Source organism: Chroicocephalus ridibundus, chromosome 1, assembly GCF_963924245.1.
Source record: "Chroicocephalus ridibundus chromosome 1, bChrRid1.1, whole genome shotgun sequence".
Classification (NCBI taxonomy): domain Eukaryota; kingdom Metazoa; phylum Chordata; class Aves; order Charadriiformes; family Laridae; genus Chroicocephalus; species Chroicocephalus ridibundus.
Genome location: NC_086284.1, coordinates 121,685,075 through 121,705,058, shown reverse-complemented (window position 1 = coordinate 121,705,058; position 19,984 = coordinate 121,685,075). Strand labels below are relative to the sequence as shown.

The 19,984-nt window shown below is 41.8% G+C and overlaps 1 protein-coding gene across 5 annotated transcripts in view; it reads left to right on the top strand.

Moving 5' to 3' along the window:
* Nucleotides 1-19,984, top strand: part of PHLDB2 (pleckstrin homology like domain family B member 2) — a 127,797-nt gene that overhangs the window by 80,338 nt on the left and 27,475 nt on the right. For 4 of the 5 annotated variants that reach the window (XM_063349125.1, XM_063349110.1, XM_063349102.1 and 1 more), the window contains 5 exons: nt 1,846-1,989; nt 2,861-2,998; nt 13,867-13,995; nt 18,640-18,795; nt 19,540-19,650. In XM_063349125.1, the coding sequence (XP_063205195.1) occupies nt 1,846-1,989; nt 2,861-2,998; nt 13,867-13,995; nt 18,640-18,795; nt 19,540-19,650 (678 nt within the window). The remainder of the gene's footprint in view (nt 1-1,845; nt 1,990-2,860; nt 2,999-13,866; nt 13,996-18,639; nt 18,796-19,539; nt 19,651-19,984) is intronic. The other variant, XM_063349118.1, reaches the window with a different exon arrangement.

Here is a 19,984-nt window from a genome sequence, read left to right as displayed (position 1 = left end):
TTTACTGTCCTGTCTCCTTTCCCGAGGCTGGACGCGAGCCACTTGTCAAATCAGCTGTTGCCTCTCATGGGGCGTGGGGCAGCAGCCACCCTCCGGCTGCTCGCACCCAACTCCTGTGCTTAATAAGCTGCAGCTCCTTTCCTGTGTACTTCACCCTGCTCTTCTGTTGCTGAAGGGGCGTTGTCCTTTGAAAAAAACAAGCTCACAGCATTTCTAAGAATTTCCTTCAGCTGGGGCAGCAGCAGCCTCTGCTGGGGCTGGGGCAAGAGACTTTTGTCATCTTGGGTCAGTGCCTAGGCTTTGGTGTGCCAGACCAGCAGTGCAGCAAGTCCTGGTGACGGGCAGTGCGTTAAATAACTGTACTCAAGAGTTAGAATCAGGAGCATAATAAGACCAAGCACAGCCATAAAAGCAGGTTTCTGTTTAGCAAGTTCACACCTTCAGAATACTTTGTGTCACTCCTTTTTACTGCTATTTACACACGGTATGAGCTTCAGCACGGTTATATGCCTAACATGAATTGTATTTAACCTCTGCTTAACTTACATGCTTCTACTGACTATAAAGATGTTAAGCGTGTGTAGAGGAAAAGAGGTGTGATAGAAAAACATTTTATCTTATAAAGGGTTAAGTCTCGGGAAATCTCTGCTGAGTCTTTCAGTGTGAAATTATGTTGAACAGAAACATGCTGTTATGTCTTTACTTGGCCTTTTTGTGTTGAAAAGGTAGTAAGAGATTTCATTTACAAGTTACTGCGGTCTTGCATTTCTTTCCTGTTTGTTGCTTTCTTTGTGCAAGTCAGAGATCCTATTTTGAACCCTTATTAGGAAGTTGAAATCGAAGATGTTATGTCAGCATTATCCGAACAGGATGCTGGACAAAAAGAGGCTTTCCTGCTAGGATTACTAATGCTAATCAAGGAATACCATTCATTCATTCATCGTAAAGGCTGTTCTGCTAAGCCGTGAGAAAAGCGGTAACAAGCAACTGTGTTAATGAAACACAGCTCATTGTTTTTAAAATATCGAGATCAGATTTGTCCCGGGATAAAATGCCCGCTCTCAGAATAGCCATTCGGTAGCTGAGCTGAGCCTCTTCTGAGCAAGGCTGTGCGGCCCCATGGTTAGCGCAGCCCACTCCTAATTCCGGCTGGGGACAATGAGCGAGCAGCCTTACCAGAGTAATTGGATCGCAAGCCCCTGGGGTCAGATGAACATGAAGAATACATTTGAAACTCAATGCTCTTTGATCTAGCCTTTTGCTGGTAGAAGATCACAGGTATTTTCTTAATAATGTTGTTCAATTCTTGGCACAGTTATCTGGCAACGAAAAGAGCGACGTTAAAGGTACTGCTTCCTCGGTGCTAACCGGGGAGACAGAACCGACTTTTTTCCTGATTTTACATAAGCTGCTCATCTTATGGCTGGTTACAAAAATGTCCTATCCTACCTCCTGGCTTTTATTATATGAGCAGCTGAAATTTACGTAAAAAGCATCTTCATCTATCTGTGTTATTTTTATAAGGGAAAATTAGATTTTTACAACCTAAATAGCACAGCATGTGAAGTATTCTCAAAGGTAAGGTTATAATAATTCCTGTAGTATGAATAGGATTTACTGTTAAGTATAGTATTTACTTCCAGTGCCTGGAAGTAAAGTATCATGTTTGTTTCTCTTGTACACCTTCTAAATATAGAAATAGCAATATAGTAGATATGAAATATGTAAGAGGTTCAAACCCAGCAGTACAGTACTTGTCTAAAATATGAACATGCTATGAAAGGGGGAAGCAAAGACAGTGTTTAACTCTGTTTCTAATGAACCTCTTGTAACTTGTAACTGCAGATACCAGAATGCACAAGCGATGAGCAAAGAGGGCAGGAGCTTGGTCGACTGGAGGAGGAGCGCATAGTAATCCTAAATAACTTGGAAGAACTTGAGCAGAAGATCAAAGATTTAAATGACCAGATGGATGAATCCTCGAGAGAGGTATGAAATAGTTTTGGTTTTAAATGTCTTGCTTGTTAGGTATGTCTACATAGCATAAGTTTGATGGCTTCAGCAAGTACATAGGGAACTCACGGATGTATGTAGCCTTCACGTTCTGTACTTTTTCACCAGAATTAGGCACAGAATTACGGACCTGGCGGTCTCCTACTGTGAAGGTTATTTTTCCCCAGCAGAGAGATGGATGTGATGCTCAGATTAGCCTTTCCCAGCTGTAACCGTTATACTCCTAAGTGGAATTAGAACAGTCTTGTTGAATGGTCACTCAATTGATCCAAATACCTTGTGTCGCTTGGGAGTTTTATGGTGGCATCTCCTGTGACTGTTTAAAGAGAAAGGAAGTGAGACAACTTCCTTTTAAACCTCCTTGGCTTTACAGTGGCAAGGGTATGTTGGCACCCGCTTGCCTTCTGGAATCTCACAGTTGCAGACTAAGCTGGCCAGGCATTTGGCTTGTGCTTGCTCCAATTATCAGCGACAGGAAAGAAACAGCTGTTCCAGAAGGGTTTCCTACGGAGCCTGGGCACAGAGAGCTGGTACAGTATCGTAACAGGAGGAAGCACGGGAGAGAAGTGTTAGAAAAGAAAAAGTTTTGGAAAAAAGAATCTTCAAACTAAAGTTGGTTTGGACTTTATTTTGCCGTGTTTTATGTTGCAGTTTTACTTTTTCTCAGATTTGTGATCTCTTTTTTTTAACTTTCTTTTGTGGGAGTAAACCTTAATTTTTGTTTTTTATTTTATTTTTTAAAAGTTTCTCTGTTGTGAATAATCACCAACTCACCCCCCTTCCCCCAGAGTGTATCAAGATTTCTTCTTAATCTGGACTGCTTCTGAAAAATGTTTTGTGTTCCTAGTTGGATATGGAATGTGCCCTTTTGGATGGGGAACAGAAATCTGAAACAACAGAGCTGCTGAAAGAGAAGGAAATATTGGATCATCTAAACAGAAAAATAGCTGAGCTGGAGAGAAATGTTATTGGTGAAAAGACAAAGGTAATTGAGTTATCTTAGCTAGCTGTGTTCTCTGTTCCACTTGATCTTCAAAATACATTTGTATGATTAACATATTGATGGAGGTTTTTTTATGAAGTACTGTCTATAAGTAAATTTACGTGATAAATATCGAAGAAAAAAAGTAGTTGTCTCACCATCATCTCCCTCTAACAGTCTTGTTTTCCAAGGTATGCTGACAAGCAAAATATAGTACACTTAAGTAAAAAGACGACTTACTGTGAAGATATTTCTGATTAATAAAAAAATCCGTGTAGGGGTTGGATTTAGGTTATCTGTTGTTTAAAAGAACAGTATTAATTGAACTGTTCCACTATCCTCCACTGTAGGTTACATATTTTAAATTTAAAAAAAATAATCCTTTATCAGCAAAGGAATAGAATGAAAGGCGGCTGCGGTTTCAGAAGATGGCTTTGTCTAATATTATATAGAACGATATGTAAGACATCTGTCAAGTATGCAGTTTAAAAGCAATTATGTTGGTTTATTTTGTTTGCTGACTGACAATTTTAATACTGTAGAATGTTCTCTCTGGGATTAAGTCAAAGGAATTAATTAGTTCTCCTGTACAGTCAGATACTTAATTGCTGTCTAATACGCAACAGAGATATATATATAAATATATATATATATATATATATATATAAAAGCATATATTTGTGAAATAGGATAGCACTGCAATAAGATTTTAAGTACAGAAATGGAAAGGGCTTGCCAGATGAAGTTGTCCCGCTCCAACCCAGGAGTGCTGGTTCCCTCTGGCAGGCTCTCCACTGGCCTCTCCGGGCGGGCAGTTCCCTTCTCCACAGGGGATGTGCCACGGCCAAGAATACCTCAAGGTCAGGAAGTTTTTCCAGGGCTTCCAGACAGTAATGTTTCCTTTTTAAATTTCATCCTCTACCTCATAATTTAAACCTGTCACTGGTGGAAATACTCTTAACTAGTCTCTCCCCCTCTTTTTTTAAGCTTTCGAGAAATAATCTGAAAGTCTTCTGCATTATTTGCTTTTGCTTAGACAAGCTGCACCTTTTTAGCTCTTTCACACTTCCCATTTGTTTCACGCCTTACAGCTTGCATTGTTTTATTCTGAGCTTTTTGTCTTCAATTTCTGCCTACCCTTTCGTGAGCCTGAATGCTGTTTTGCGGCTGTACCCATCGAGCCTGTGTCTGAGAAGGAGAACGGTGCTCCCACCTTTCTGCCCTGTGGAGTGACAACACACATCCAGTTTAAGCTTGAACTTTCATGGACTCTCCTGCCTGCTCTTTTCCTTGTTCTCGTGTATCCCTCGGTGATCCTTCGGCTTTCGGTGTTGCCTGTGGTCGTGTTTTAAGTTGTCTATGGAACGTGTTTCATACTTGTTTTTTAGTACAAAGTTGAGTTTGAAGTTGGTAACAGCAGATAGGATGCTGCCAGCAGATACCCTCCAAAAGGATGGTGCTAGAAGTTCTGGTTGGTGGTAGCAAATACCATATCCAGAAATTCAAGAGATCTTGTCTTTTATATTTGTTCTCTAGGAGGCTCAAAGTTCAACAAAACTAATGGAAACTATTCTAAAACCTGTAGATTGTTTAGATTTCCTGACTGCTATGATGGAAATCATAGTGTGTAGCAGTCAGAAAATTAAAATGCCAGGTCTAGTTTAAATTTTTTGAACTGAAACATGAAGAGCAGCCTAGAAAAGGCACTTTTGTTATTTAAAAGGCAAGTTCACTCAAAACATTTTTTTTTTCAGTATGAAGCATGCCACTAGTCAGATCAGTTACAATATTTTAGTTTTCTTTTGTGTTCCTTTTTTAAACAAACAAACAAACAAACAAACCCCTGTCTGTGAGTGTGTGCTCCAGACTTAAAGCCACGGCTCAGTTAATACTGAAGTTATCTCTGTAGAAATAAACTCCTAGGAGAGTCCAGAAATTTTGTTCTGGAAGGTGTCTGAAAGTATTGCATAAACATGAAAGTTTAAAAAAGAAATGGGAGACAAGCTTCTGCAAACAGGCAAAATATAAAGTGACAGCTGAAGTGTTCTGGAGAAAGTAGTGTCAGCCAGCAAAACAGATGGCACTCATCGTGTCAACAAATAAAACTTTGGGCTGACTTGAAACAACAGTGTTTTTTAAAGCTGGGCTTGTTTGTCTGTGCGTTTAAGGTTGCAGCCCTGCAGATCTGGTGCAAGATAGGCAACATCTTGGCTCTGTAGCAGCACAGGACCAACCCCCCCTCCCCGAAAAGGGGTGCTCAGGTAGAGGTGGCATGTGGTCCTTTTTGCTGCAATAATTTGAAACTTATGACCTCCTCAACACAATTAAGGCTTGGGGTTTTGGCCAGTAGTTGCCACCCTGCCGATGGCACGTTTTGTGTTGTTTCTTCCAAGAACAAGTGTCCCAGTGTGTCCCCACAGTGGTCACAGTTTCTTCTAGTTGCCTGAATATTCTACCCCTGATAACACCGGTGGTCTTGGTTTTGGTGGTGCTTCCTGGCAAGAAGCTGTTGGATCCCACCGCTTGGGCAGTGGTTGCATTTCTGTCAGGGTAAGGGAGTGATATCTGAATACGCTGCATGGTGTCATCTTGAGGTGAGAGAGAAAGTTAATTTCACTCACAAAATGGTGCTGGGGCATTAGTGCCGTACATGATGGCACTTGCCTCTGGAACGACTTGAGCGTCTCCTGGAATTTGCCACTGATCTCGGCACCTGTTCGACAGGAAACCCTTGCCTGGTTGTGTTTCATCTTTACCCATGCACCTGTTTGAAAAACCTGTGAAATTCTTAAAAAGAGAGATCATAAACTACAGCCATCATAAACCACTGGGCCATGTTTTGTACTTGAAATAGACTGTAGGTGAAAGCTCTTGTACTATGTTCTACCCAATTCTTTGATTTTTATTTTTTCTTAATGCCCTGTGCACAATTCACTTACTTAGATGAGGATACAAAGTTTTGCCAACTTTTGCACGGTTTTAAAGCTACGATTTCCAGCCCTTGTGAGGCAAGAGAATCGAGTAGAAAACATAGTTGAAGGCAGGAGAGTGGTGAGTTCAGTTTGGGGCTGTGCCAGCGTGCTCTTTGCTGCGGTACAGTGTGTCTGTGTCCCAGCACCTCGCTGGTAAATCAGGAGTGGATTTTGCAGTGCAGAGCGGGTTTGTATGTTATATGGTATGCTGCATCCTGATCTCGTTTGGGTCGTGTGCTCAGCCCTACCTGAACACACAACCAATGGTGAGGAAGGACGATTGAATCGGTGGGGAAGATTACTGTAGCGCACACCTTGTGGTGAGTTGAAAGCATTTCCCTGGCTTTTGCGAGTATGCCACCACACACATTGTAAGGAACGAAGAAACAATTAGGATTGATTTACTTAGGTTTTGGAAAGAAGAGCTATGAGCGGTTGCTGTTTTGAAAAGAAGATGACAGAGCCTTTCGGCACCGTTGCAGAGCGCAGCGTAGTTCTGGCTGTGGTGCGTCTCTGCCAGGTACAAGTGCCAACAGGACTCTCTTGTCCTGGCTGGGGTAGCTCCTTCCAGAGCTGGAGAATGGGAATGCTGTTTGGCATGGCCTGTGCTTTCAGCTATGCTGGAAATCGTGTTAGTTTAAGGAGGAAGGTGTAGCTTTGCCCCCATGGTCATGCTTCTTGAACACAGCCGATAATCGTCTCATTCTTTCTTTTTTAACTACCGTGCACTGCATATTTGGTTTTATTGACAGGAAAAGATGACCAACTATGTATATAAATAGCAGCATTTAAGATATTAATTGCAAATTCCAGTTGTGCAGGGACAGCCCTGAAAAGTCACTAGTAACACAGTTTGACAGGTACAGCTTGAAGCTCTCCAGGAAAGAACTTTGCTACAGATTTTGACAAAATTACATTATGTGCAGCCTGCTCTGGAGAGGGCCGAGCTGGGCAGTACCCAGAAACAAGCAAGCAGATGAGGTATCTCCCTTTTTTCCTGCCACTCGACCTGGCTTCCTTTAATTAACCATGGCAGTCATTCATGTTACCATACAGTCGGTGTACAATAGTGCTGCTATTGTTTCAAGTGGAACAATGCCTCAGGTCCCCGGTGCTATTTACAGTTATCATAGAATCATAGAATGTGTTGGGTTGGAAGGGACCTTTAAAGGCCATCTAGTCCAACCCCCCTGCAGTAAGCAGGGACATCTTCAACTAGACCAGGTTGCTCAGAGCCTCATCCAGCCTGGCCTTGAATGTCTCCAGGGATGGGGCCTTCACTGCCTCTCTGGGCAACCTGTTCCAGTGTCTCACCACCCTCGTTGTAAAGAACTTCATCCTAATGTCTAATCTAAACCTACCCTGCTCTAGTTTAAAACCATTGCCCCTTGTCCTGTCACTACGCTCCCTGATAAAGAGTTCCGTCCCATCTCTCCTGTAGGCCCCCTTTAGGTACTGGAAGGCTGCTATAAGGTCTCCCTGGAGCCTTCTCTTCTCCAGGCTGAACAACCCCAACTCTCTCAGCCTGTTTATAACTTCCTCCCAGTGACTCTTCAGTCACAAGACTTAGTTCAGGATTGACGTTTGTCTATAAGGAAGCTGGAGAAAATTGTATTTCCCCGATTGGATGTAGTCCAGATTTGCAAAGTACTTTCTTGTCGTACAGTGCTTCATTAGTCTGCGTAGTTTTAAAACATGCGGTCCAGCATATGTGGAGAAGGATGCTTAATGATTCGCCATGCCTGATGTCTCCAAGTTACAGCATGAGGTTGAAAGTAAATACATCGCCAGGCAAAGAAAGAATAGATCAGCGAGCATGAATAAAACAGGAATAACTGAAAATGAGTAATGAATTCAGCAGAAGTGCTATGGGAGGTAATCATAGCTAAATGGGAGTTTTGGCAGAGAGTTTCAAAACAATTATTTGTGCAAAGGTTTAGACTGCATTTTAGGAGAGGAAGGTTATTCCTCTTTTTCTGGAGGACCTTCGCCTTATGTCGTGGTGGAAATACGTACCCTGGAACTCTTTTATCAAACTGGGTTTCCTGTCCCTTTTCAAGAGCAGAAATCAGGAGCAGCTGGCAGTAGATAACTCATCTTTTTTTGGAATACATTTAATTTTGTCCGCATGCTTTTGTGGAAATATTTTTCAGTCATTAACAGAATATCCCAGGCATGCCAAAACATTTGAAGCTCGGCCTCTTTGCTGAATTAGTACTGCAAAGACTTGCACGAATTGAGCCAAGGAAAGAGCAGCTGTATGAAGGGGGACAGCAGCAATCAAAGTTAAATGTACTGGTGGTCTCTCCTCAGTCCTTTCTCTTCTGGATTCAAAATTCCTGCTGCTGTTTTTTATCCTAGATGAGTCTGATGAATTTATGCCTCATAGCATTGCCTTTTAAATCTTTCCTGGTCAGATTCCAGTTCAGCAAGATGGAAGCAAGTGTTTTAAATGGATGAGTTATTGTGCCTATAACATTTTTAAACTCCTTAAGACAAGATACACAAGATGAAGTATTCTGAGCAATACTTGCATCCACTGGATATATCCACATAAGGTTATTCTGTAGAGAGAACACTCATGAGGAAAGATTATTACGAAGACTCAAGGAGAAAAATCTGAATTCACAAGCTTTCTTTTACAACAGTTATGAGGGAAATAGCAGAAGAGGTTGTACCACTAAGGGAAATCCTCTTATGTCATCTAGATGTTGAAGACTATAAAGAACTTTAATTTTCTCACTTGAAATTTTTTTCTTCTGGTTTGGATGGTTATTTCCTCTTCTACATTCGTGCTCTAGAATCAGGAGTTTTCTTTTGCCTCCCCATCTGTTCACTAGAACAACACGTTGCAATGGTCAGAGAATGAGCTTAGAAATTCCAAAAAACTTGAGTTGTTTTAGGACAATGTTAATGTGTTCAACTATTGTGATTTTTTTACTTACTGCAGAGAGATTACTTACTGTGATTTAAAATGCTTTTTAACAATAGATTTATACATGCATGTGAAACAAAAACCATTGAGATCTCTCATACAAATGCCATCACTCTATACAGTCTGTTATGATGCATATAATAAATTAGTCACCACTCATACAGTAAAAAGAACTATTGTGAAATGCCTTCTTCTATTGTATTATGCTCCTTTTCACATGCCTGGCATTCTCCTCCCACCCCCCCACCTGTTAATAGCTTCTTGCATGAAAACTACAGGGATTTAGTGACAAATAACTAAATTGTGACAAGTTTTATGCTTCTGTCCTGAAAGAGAGCAAGGAATGCAGGAAAGAGTCTGAAAAATATAGAAGAGGAGCATGTGCAGTTTTGCACGAGAGGAGCTCTTTCATTTCAACAGTATTTTTTTAATCAAGAGTTGTATGAGGTTTAACTTGTATAGCCATAGCATTGGAAATGCTTTCAATATGCAGTTCTCAAAGAGTTGGTGGACCTCAGGTTTAACACTTTCCCCCTGTGTACCATTTGCCCCTTTCAGTAACTACTGAAGAGCAGATAACATTTCCTAGCCTACTTTCTGTTGGGGACTAGACTATTTTCTTACAAATTCATGGTAAGAGTTAGGCCAATTTCATCAGTTTTCTTGCTCTTCCACTTACTCTCCAAAATATTTTACTGAATGGACAAACTCTGTAGCATCGCACCACTTCCAAGGGGAAAGGAATCATTTCTGTAGTCTGTTCTTTCTCCTCCACTTCTAGCTTTTGCAGTCCTTCTGTTTGCTGTAGATTATTTTGGAGAAGGGGAGGGATGTTCTTTTGGAGAGTCAAAGAATAAAGTTTGGCTAGAAGTGAAAGCATGAAGATGAGATGGAGAAGCTTCTCAGAACGAAGAACTGCATGTGCTTCTCCTTGTTTCTCAGAAACCTGTGAAAGTTGTGGGAGTAGCTGATTCCATCCTGAGAGACAGGGCGTGCAGATCTAAAGCTTGGCCTGAGTAATGAGACATTGCTACCTTAAAACATGATGAGTTGCAGGTGAGTTGGACTGGGGACGATCCTGGAGTACTTCAGACTGGAACATTGGAAGTGTAAGAGCCTGCTGGATGGCAACGCATTCAGTATTTTTTTTTTCTTTGTTTATGGCTTGTAGGTTTCTTTGCAGTTTCTCTTTCTCTCTGAAAATAGCACATACCTTGGGTTTTTTTTTGTTTTGTTTTGTTGTTGTGTTTTGGTTTGTTTTTTTTTTTTGTTTTGTTTTGGGTTTTTTTTGGCAGTGGGGGTTTGGAAGGTTGTAGAGTGAGCCCAATTCACCTAGCCATACAATCCATTTCACAGTGACCTGGTAAAAACGATAGGTTCCTTGCTTTCTTTTGTGGTTTGTTTTTTTTCCCCCAACTCTTGTCTGGATTTTCGAAAGGCTTTCTCTGCTTCATCCACGTTTACTCTGACTCATTTCCGCACAGTCTACCAGTTTATGCAGGAAGGTTGGTTCGGAAGGCACAGATACGTGCAGACAGATGCTGTTCTACAACTGTAGCCTGCCTGCCTGCAGTAGCAGAACATGATGAATGACAAATTGAAAAGCAGAACTTCTCTGCAGAAGGGGACCTGCTAGGGGTTTAAGTAGCAGTATTGATCAGGCATAGGGCATCCTTAACCACAGGAGACAACACTGAAGCAATTGGTGTCTCTCTTTCCTTCTGTTGTTCCCATTCTTCTAGGGGCTATGATTGTCTTTAACACTGTCCTTTTATCTCCTCTATGTCCTCATCATCTATGAGATGTGTTGGATATGTATTCTTTTATTTTAATTTCTCCTTGCCCTAAAATCAATCCTACCAGATCTGAAGGTTGATTTCCTTTTGTGACCCGTGTTGATCACTTGTGGCTCATGTCCATGCTGTGGGTGCTCTGCTGACATCCTATGTCTGTGCTCTTGGGAAACAGTGTCGCACCTCAATTTTTTCTATTGCTGTCCCACCCAGTATTTGGATAGCCTCCAAATCTGATCCAAGCTGTGTCCCAGCATCATCAAAAAACAAGTCAGTCCTGCACTCAGTCCTGGCTGACCCCAAGTTCATTTAACATGTGTCTAGAGGCAGACCGTAGGGCAAGTCGGGCGGTAGGCTAAGACCAGATGTTACGCTTTACTGAGCTGTACTGCTTGTCTATGGAAAGAGGATGTTAAGAATTCAGCCACACTACAGTGAATGCGACTCCAGAGTCAACGCTGGGGCTGGGAAGCGGTTGTCGGCGGAGAGATGCTTAAGGAGTACAAGCTCATGTGGTAAAGACGAGGACGCGCGGCTGGAGCGCGTGGGTTGTGTTCACAGCTCTGCCGCTGGCCGCTCCTGGGCAAACAGCCCGCGGAGTCAGCCGCAGGCCTGCCTCAGCTGCGTCTTGCACTCAGCTTGCAGAGTTATTAATCTTTTCCCTTCTAAAAGAACTCACCTTGATCCATTCATGGAAGAGACCGTATGGAAAAATTCTGATTAGTCATTTACTTATCAAATTACTTTTGTGAATTAAACGGACTTTACCGACGCAGAGCCAGAGATGGCAGCGACCTTAACTCCACAGCTGCAAAACATATAATGCTTCTCATTGCTGAAAGGGATATTTCCTGTTAAGGCTGCACATTTTGAAGGGAGCCAGTTTGGTGGGATGTTAGCACTTCCTATGCTATAAATAGACCAGATGAGTATCACTTTCAGTCTCAAAGGAATACATTTCTAATTTCTTGAGGGAAGTAACAGTATCTCTGGCAGGATTCTCAGGGAGTTTTATACTTGCTGATGATGTTTCCTCGCGCCTGAGCTTTAACTTGCTTGTTAATGAATGAGCGCGCTTGTTGCAGCACATAGGCATTTAGGAGCGCTATTAATAGCTTCAGAGGCACGACGCTGCAGTTGAGGTCGGAGAAGTCCTCGCTGCTTTAGATTGCTAGGTGGGCAGAAAAGGAGAGCCACAAACAATGTGGCAGACCGTAGGTTGAGCGTTAAATGGCCAGCAAGGTTGTGAGGAGGGGAACCACCAGTTTATTCATAGATTTCCTTCCACGTTGGAAGGAAGGAAGGATGATTCAGCAAATGGGGTTCCTCGGGGACAGAGGTCTAGAGGTGACCTCTCAAGAGTTGCGTGCCTCTGCCTCACTGTGCAGCTTACATGTGCTACATCCCCCCTATTTCTGAGCCCTGAGCCTGCTGCTGTTGTAAGACAGAGGCTAGTGCAGGAAGTCCAGGTAACTGAATATGCTGGCCCAGTTGCTCATTTTTACAAGCTTAAGAAAAAAAAAAAAAAAGTCTTTTGTGTTCAGCATTTTGTTCGTGAGCTGTGAAGCTGCACGTGTGAATGAAAATAACAGAGCTGGGAATTGGGTTGACACTGGGCTTGAATGAGAATGCTTCCTGTTGCTGTTTTTAAAAACCGGGAAAATGAAATCCTAGCCCCTGCTCCCACTCAGGTTTAGAGAACCATAAAGAAAGCAGGCAGCTAATACACGTTTGTTATTGTGCCTCTGTGCCTCTGCCATGTGTGAGGGTTTGGGAACCTTGTCAGGAACAATAAAGAAGGTTTTGGCGAAAGACCATCCCACAGTTTGAAATAACGAGTGCTGGACACTTAAAACAAATTTCTTCTCTACGGCGTGTTTGTCAGGGTGCTGCAGGGTGTCTGACCATACAGCACCTGCTGAGCCATGCATTTGATTTTAGAATTAAATGATAGTTGGGACTGGAAAGAGGACAAATGAGTGGATGCCATGACAGAATTCAGCTGTTCTTGGAGCATCCAAAAGAAGCTGACATTTTGGGGATGATACTGTTAATTTTTGAGTATTAAGGAGAGTTAGTGACCATCTGAGAGGAGATGCATAGCTATAGAATAAGAAGTGGGGGAAAGGGAACTATACCAGTGTGACTCTAGAAGGTAGCAGAGCACTGGGCTTCAGGGACTCGCTTGATTATTTATGCCTGGCATATCAGGCATATGGGTTTTTTCCAGTTATTAACTGCTCAGTTGAAGAAAATGCATCTGCTATGTTGGCCAGTGTACATGCAAGTAAAAGGCATTGAAAAAATTCTTCGCACTCTGATTTACTCGTTCCCAAACTTTGGTCCATAGGTAAATAACAGTCTACAAGGTAGTTTTAAGTGGTCTACAGCCAGTCTTCAGAGCAGCGCTGCACAGTAAATCATGTCGTATTTTATTACAAAGGATTAAAGTTTAAAGGCTTTTGAGGGTGAGCAGCAGTGTGCCGAGTACTCGAGCGAGAGGAAAGCTGAACCAGCTGGAGGAGGCCAGGGAGGTCCAGCCAGTCCCCTTTGATCCCCGAGAACAGGTTATAGTTCCTGTACCCTGAAGCAAACGAATTAATTTGCTAAATGGCTTGGTGTTTCTGCTGCAACAGGATTTCCTGGCCAAGCTACTCTCTGTCTCATTCTGCTTTTTCACTGCTTGCTAAAGGTACTTATCTGTACAGAGGCACACAGGCATGTAATTCATCCTCCTGGGAAGATCCATTTTCCCCTCACTGCCAGACTACAATAATCTTCCATCCATTTTCCCTTCTAAAAGCTACTCTTTTCTCTCTCCTTCATCAGTTACCTCGCTAACATGGCTACCATTTCCTCATTTTTTTTTTTTTATTTTTACTTTTTCCATTCGGCAAGACAAGTGTTTGGGCAGTAGGCTTTAACGGCATCATCCAGGCATGGACACAAAGCACCGTGATGAGGGAGAGAATTAATCACCGCACTAAAATGATTAATGTTCTGTTTTGATCATTTTGCATCCCACCATTGCATTTCAACTAACAACAGGTTTCTGTCTTTGACCTACGTGCTTCAAGTCTTCGTTAAGGTTTTGCCACACACTGTCATAATCACTAACAACTGCTTGGGTCTGAAGGTAATTGTGTTTTTATTTTCTGGTTCATGCTTCAGGAAAAATTAAAACTTGATGCTGAGAGGGAAAAACTAGAGAGGCTTCAGGAGCTTTACTCCGAGCAGAAGACGCAGCTTGATAATTGCCCTGAGTCCATGAGGGAACAATTACAGCAGCAGCTGAAGAGGGTCAGTAGCAAGTTTCAAGATTGCACTAACTTTTTTTTTTGTTGATTTTTTTTTTTTTTTTTTTTTTTTAGAGTGAAGTGTAACATATGCTGTTTCAAGTACCCAGTGTCTGAACATATTTGCAACTTATAATTGTTAATAGTCACCAGGGTTATGTTTTTGTGTGGAATGCTTGTAATAGATAATGTGCACGGTGGCAAACGAGTAGCATACAAATGGGCGGCGTAGAAATCATTTTGTGTTGAATGCTTTTAAAGCTTTGGGCTGCTTGCCTGTAATGAGCCCCTTAGGCCTGCTGGGTGGTGTGGAAGCTGTTGTGATGTTTAGATGGAGGATGGAGCGTTGCTCTTTACCTGTGTGAGCGAAGGCAGGAACTGAACTTTGGTCAGTGGGATCAGCCGTGTTAGCTGCATTTTCCTGTCGCTGTCGTTTGATCCTTTTGTGTTCTCCTCCTTTGCAATGCTGTAAATGGCTGTCTCAGTGAAGCAATGGATAACTTCCTTTTTTTTCAGTACCTAACTTAGCTGTTAGCCTGAACTGTGCTTTGAAAAATTAATTTTTAATATTATACCTCTTACTTACTTTAATGGCTTTATTTGTTCCTGCGTTTTCAACAGTTGCACATTGGTATAATAACCTTCGCATAAAATCTAATTGCAGTTTGATTTTATTTTGTATTATTTGTAACCGAAAGAGCTACAATATTGTCTGTGAAGGTACAGTTATTTTCTGTGGAAAGATTTTAGTATTTATTTATGTTAAGTGGGTTCTACAGCACATATAGTTAGCTTGGGTGGGGGGAGGGGGGGTCATTTTCAAAGCACCAGTACGGCAAGCTCAAGACGCCACCTGAAAGTCAGACTAGACTAGATTTATTATTATTTTTTTTCCTGGCTTGGGTGTTTGTATCAGGAATGAGGTCTGTAATAGCAGTGACCAAAAAAGGGCTTTTTTTGCTTTATAAGAAATATTCTTTAGATTTTGTTTTATTTGCAGAATTATATTTTGGTTTTTCAAGGAGCAAAAAGTAATAAAGTCCAGCTTTGGAAATAACAATGCTAAATTCTTCTGTAGTAACTCAGAAGTTTGCTGGTTTTGAGACACTTAAGGATTTTTGTAAGTAACATTAAAAAATAAAATCAGTATTGTGTAATCTGTCATACATATTAAAGGGAAAGAAAGCCTTTCCCATGCAGTTACGTACTTGGATGTATAAATTAATAAGCAGTTGCAGTCTTGTTGCTGTGGGATGATAGTAAGTCCTTTCTCACTACAAAAGAGGCTTCTATAAATCTGGTTATTTTTTTTTAAATTTTTTTGTTCCAAGTTGGCTTAATAATGATTTTGGATTTGAAAGTGGGACAAAACTTGAAATGCGGGGGTACAACTAAATGCCCAGTTGGTCTCTCGCGTTATTCCAGGCCAATTGTAGTGAAAGTTATCTGCAGCTGCTGTTGTTGAAGCAGTAGAAGTTATCACTGAATTATTGCACAGTATCTCTTGAACGGATATCAAGTGTGAGAGCAGTTCCGAAATTACTGTAAGTACTGTACCCAAAATATAGAAAAATCTCTTCTTCCCCCCAAATCAGCCCAGCCCAGGATTAATAAGCAGGGACATCTTGAACTAGATCAGGTTGCTCAGAGCCCCATCCAACCTGACCTTGAATGTTTCCAGGGATGGGGCATCCACCACCCCTCTGGGCAACACGTTCCAGTGTTTCACCACCCTCATTGTAAAAAATTTCTTCCTTGTATTTAGTCTAAATCTGCCCTCTTTTAGTTTAAAACCATTACTCCTTGTCCTATTGCAAGAGGCTGCTAAAAAGGCTCATTGCAGGGGGGTTGGGCTAGACGACCGTTAAAGATCCCTTCCAACCCAAACTGTTCGATGATTCTATTCTCTGAAGTACCGGAGTCTACAGCAGGGTGTGTTGTGCTACTTTCCTGCTAACGCGTTCGGTGTGAAGGTGACAAATTCCCTTATTGCTTCATCTCCGGGACTCCAGTAACTTTGTAATTTGTGTCCAGAGTGGGGATGGAGTTGTTGGGCTTGGCAATGGGCAGCTGCCACACTTTGTGTGGACTACTGAGGGGTTGCTGCTTCCCAGTGTCCATGATGAATATTTGCTGTCCGTGTTGGGCAGGGAGGACACTTCATCAGAAACTGGTGAAACCTGGGGGCTTGTGGGAAGGCACTGTGGGAAAGCATAGTTCTTCCTGATGGCTTATTTAATTAGCAGGCTTCGTCCTTCACTGTTAGTATGGAAGCGCCAAAGCTTGTTTGTTCTCATGTGCCTGAGTTTATAAAGGTATGCATAAAAGGAGAATGAGAGTAGCTGGCTGGATTCCTGCAGAGATCTGAAAAGACACTGTCCAATGCTAGGAAATGCCTTACTCTTCAGATAAAATTCTCCTAATTTTTGCAGATGTTGCAGGCCTATGGAGCTCCCACCATACCCTGAAGTAAGGGCCAGGTTCTCTCCCATCAAATTTTCTCCAGTGCCATTAACAGAAGTAATGGAGATGCCAAAAAAATTCATGGTTTGGAAGTGCAATACAGAAACATTGTGTCTGTTGTTTGTTGGGAGATTATAAATTACAATATTTTGATGTCAATTGTTTTAATAAAAGGGAGGGAGTATACTTGCTACTTGGCTTTGCGAAGCCATTACCTACAGCAAGAAAAAGTATCCTCCTACAAATCGTAGGCTGACGATGTAGGATCCTTGTGAAGGTCATGGCGAGGACATCTCGGAGCCAGACCTCGTGCCCCTGCCGCTGTGCCCTGCTCCTGCAGGCTGCTGGGGGTCTTGGTCCCTGTGGGCCAGCTTGGCTGGTGATCTCACTGCATTGTGTTTGCAGACACGGGTAGAGCTAAGCTACTGCCACTCACCCTTTGGAAGTTTTTTAATTTGAAAATGGACTTGGCTTCAAAATAGAGATGGGTTGGTTTTTTTCCCCTGCTGGACACAGAGGTACAGAATGTGATGAAGCTCTTATTCCATAGTGCATTTCCCAAAAAATGTAGCGTTTTGTGAGTTGAATGTCTGTCAATTGCTTTTTTGGCTCTCAGTTTTCTTCTATGAAGTCTGTCTCTTCTTCTGCCTCGGTAGCAATTTATCGGGTATGAAATAGCCTGAACTTGTTGGCTTCCATGGCCCAAGCAAAGCCTTTCTCTTTGTTTTGAGTGCTGAAGATGGCTGGCTGGTTTGAATGAAGCATTTTTGTATTGTAGGTAGCTGCTTGCTTGTAATTTTTAGCCCACATCTTTGATTTTGATCTCTTCACTAGCTCCTACAAGTGGAAGGCACATCTTTGGGGAATAATGGGAAGATGTTGGTGTTTCGTATACTAACTTGGATGCTTTAGCTTCTGCATCCTGTGTCTTTCCCTGGAACATAGGAAGCTGGTTTTAAATGCCTTTATACAGACCTATCTGCTTAGCTCGGTCACTAACCTTTGACTTAGGTTGAAATAAGAAAAAGAGTAAGTTTGCATTTCTCTAAATTGATAAATTGCTTTACAGGATGTAGGTTTTCTTACGTAACAAGTTATGTACAATGTGTCTATTTCAGAGAGCCTCAGCATTTAATAATACTGTGATTATTAAAAACACCTTTTCCTTCAGAAGTTTGGAACTTGTAAGTTCCAAAGAACTCATAAGTAAGGATTCATGTTATGAATACACAGATGTCGCAGGAGAAAGATTAGCATTCCGTTCTTGTGCTGAAAAGCACCATAAGTTTTATCTCGCCATCCCTAAGCGGAAGGGAGGTGTGTTCTTATTTCTTGAGTCTTTTCTGCAGCATTCAACCTCTTTTTCGTGACATAACCTGGCGTTGGTCCAGGGGAATGCATAAAAGTGGGCTGATACCTTTTCTGAAGTAATAGACCTCCTGGCTAGGATGGATGACTGGAGTCCTTAATTGTGTGTTTGCACGGGGAGCAACTGTCAGCTCCAATTTGGTGGTCCACGATCAGCCTCTGGCAGAGCAACTCGCATGGTTGGACACCACTGCTGTGGTGATGGCAGTGTGCTCATGGCATACAGCTCCATGTATCTTTTGCCTCATCTGACTGCAATAAAAACAGTGCTGGTGCTGGCGCTAGACCTGAAGAAATTCTAACTGCAGTTCGGACTCCTTCATTTGAGTGTGTATTCCCGTAATTAGTTAATTCAGTGTGCAGTTCTCTGGTGTCACTGGGATGATACTTTCTGTCCTGTCTGGTTGATAAGCAGATGCTACCCCAGTTCGGCACAAGACAACCTCACCAAATGGGTTCAGGCTCTGGTGGTGCCGCAGCCAGGCTACAGCAGAGTGATCTGCCTGGCCAGGGTGCCCTCGGCGCCAGGAGGCTCTCGCTTGCTCTGAACACTGCAAACCAGCTCCCTCGGCATCCAGGTGCTTCATCTTTCTCAGCTGGGGGGGACAGTAGGAGCGGTGGAGAAAGCAACTTCAAAATAATGATTAGCCTTATTTCTCTTATTATGAGAGTAGGTCATTAAAAGCATTGAGGTCCTGTTTGAACGTGTTGTATGAGATACGTAAATACCATTTCAGACTGATTTTTGTGTGTGTTTCTAAGTATCTCTACTCTGGTGTCAGTGAGAGCATGATTACTTTTTTTTTTTTTCCTTAAGGATGCTGACCTACTGGACATAGAAAGCAAACACTTTGAAGATTTGGAATTTCAGCAGCTTGAACATGAAAGCAGGTTAGATGAAGAGAAAGAAAATCTGACACAACAGCTCCTGCGTGAAGTAGCTGAATATCAGCGTAGCATTGTCAGTAGAAAGGTAAAAGCATTAACACTCAATTCGTTTGTTCTTTGTTGTTGAGCATGAAGGGGATGAAATGGATCTACAACCTGCCCATCGGTAGGAAATAATGCAAAACTTTCCTCTTTGAAAAAGCTTTCGCAGCCCAGCAAACATGATGGCCTAGTAACATCTGCCACAGATCAAATCATGCAATTCTCCAAAAGCAAATAAATCAAAAATAAAATTCTGTGCCCTTTTTGTATATTTGCATATGAAAATTAAATTCTTTTATTTGCTGCAAAGAGTACCACAGCACTGTTTTTCTTCTTTAAGAAAGGAGACTACAGTTACTTTGCGCTCATGATTGATGTTAAATGATTTTGTTAAAATAATAATAGAATACCAGATTAAGACAAGACCTTAATTTTTAAAATCATTTGTAAAGGTCCTACCTCAACCAATTAAATACCAGTTTTTCAGAGATCAGAAGTTGCATCTCTAAACCAGTTCTGTTTAGCATAGGGAAGCTACTCACCACATTATCAAAGAAAATGTGCAGTTGTTCTTTTGTTTTGTCTCTTGAATAAATGGGCTCTTTACTGCGTCTAAATCTTATTTAATTATCTCCTTCAGAGCAGTGAGCTGTCTTGTAAAAACGTCTTTTCCTACCCCTTCACTCATGTGAATGAGTGAACTCTCATGAATAAGATCCTTGCTGCAGGTTGTCTTGTGCTTTGAAAATAAAACATGTAAATTGTGATTATTTTCTTTGTATATTAGGAAAAGATTTCTGCTCTCAAAAAACAAGCCAATCACATTGTCCAGCAAGCACAAAGAGAACAAGATCATTTTGTAAAAGAGAAAAACAACTTAATAATGATGCTGCAAAGGGTAAGTATTTATTGTCTTTCAAATATTTTTAGCATGTAATAAATGAGAATGTCATAGAATAAAAGAATGTAGAACACGAGAAAAACATCAGTTGTGCAGAAGCTAGTAAGTAGGTAATAACGTGATGGACATCTTTTGTATCGATTAACCTTTAAAAAAACCCCCGTCTTCTGCATTTAATCACCAGATATCTTAGGAGAAAACTCTAGAGCTTTAGAGGTGCCTCCCTTCCAGAGGACTCAACCTTAGGCACCCACCCAGGTGCTGAAGCTGTAAGCCTTTGCTCCCTGTGTGGCTGCTGGAACAGTGCACAGAGAGCTCAGATGTTGGGCTT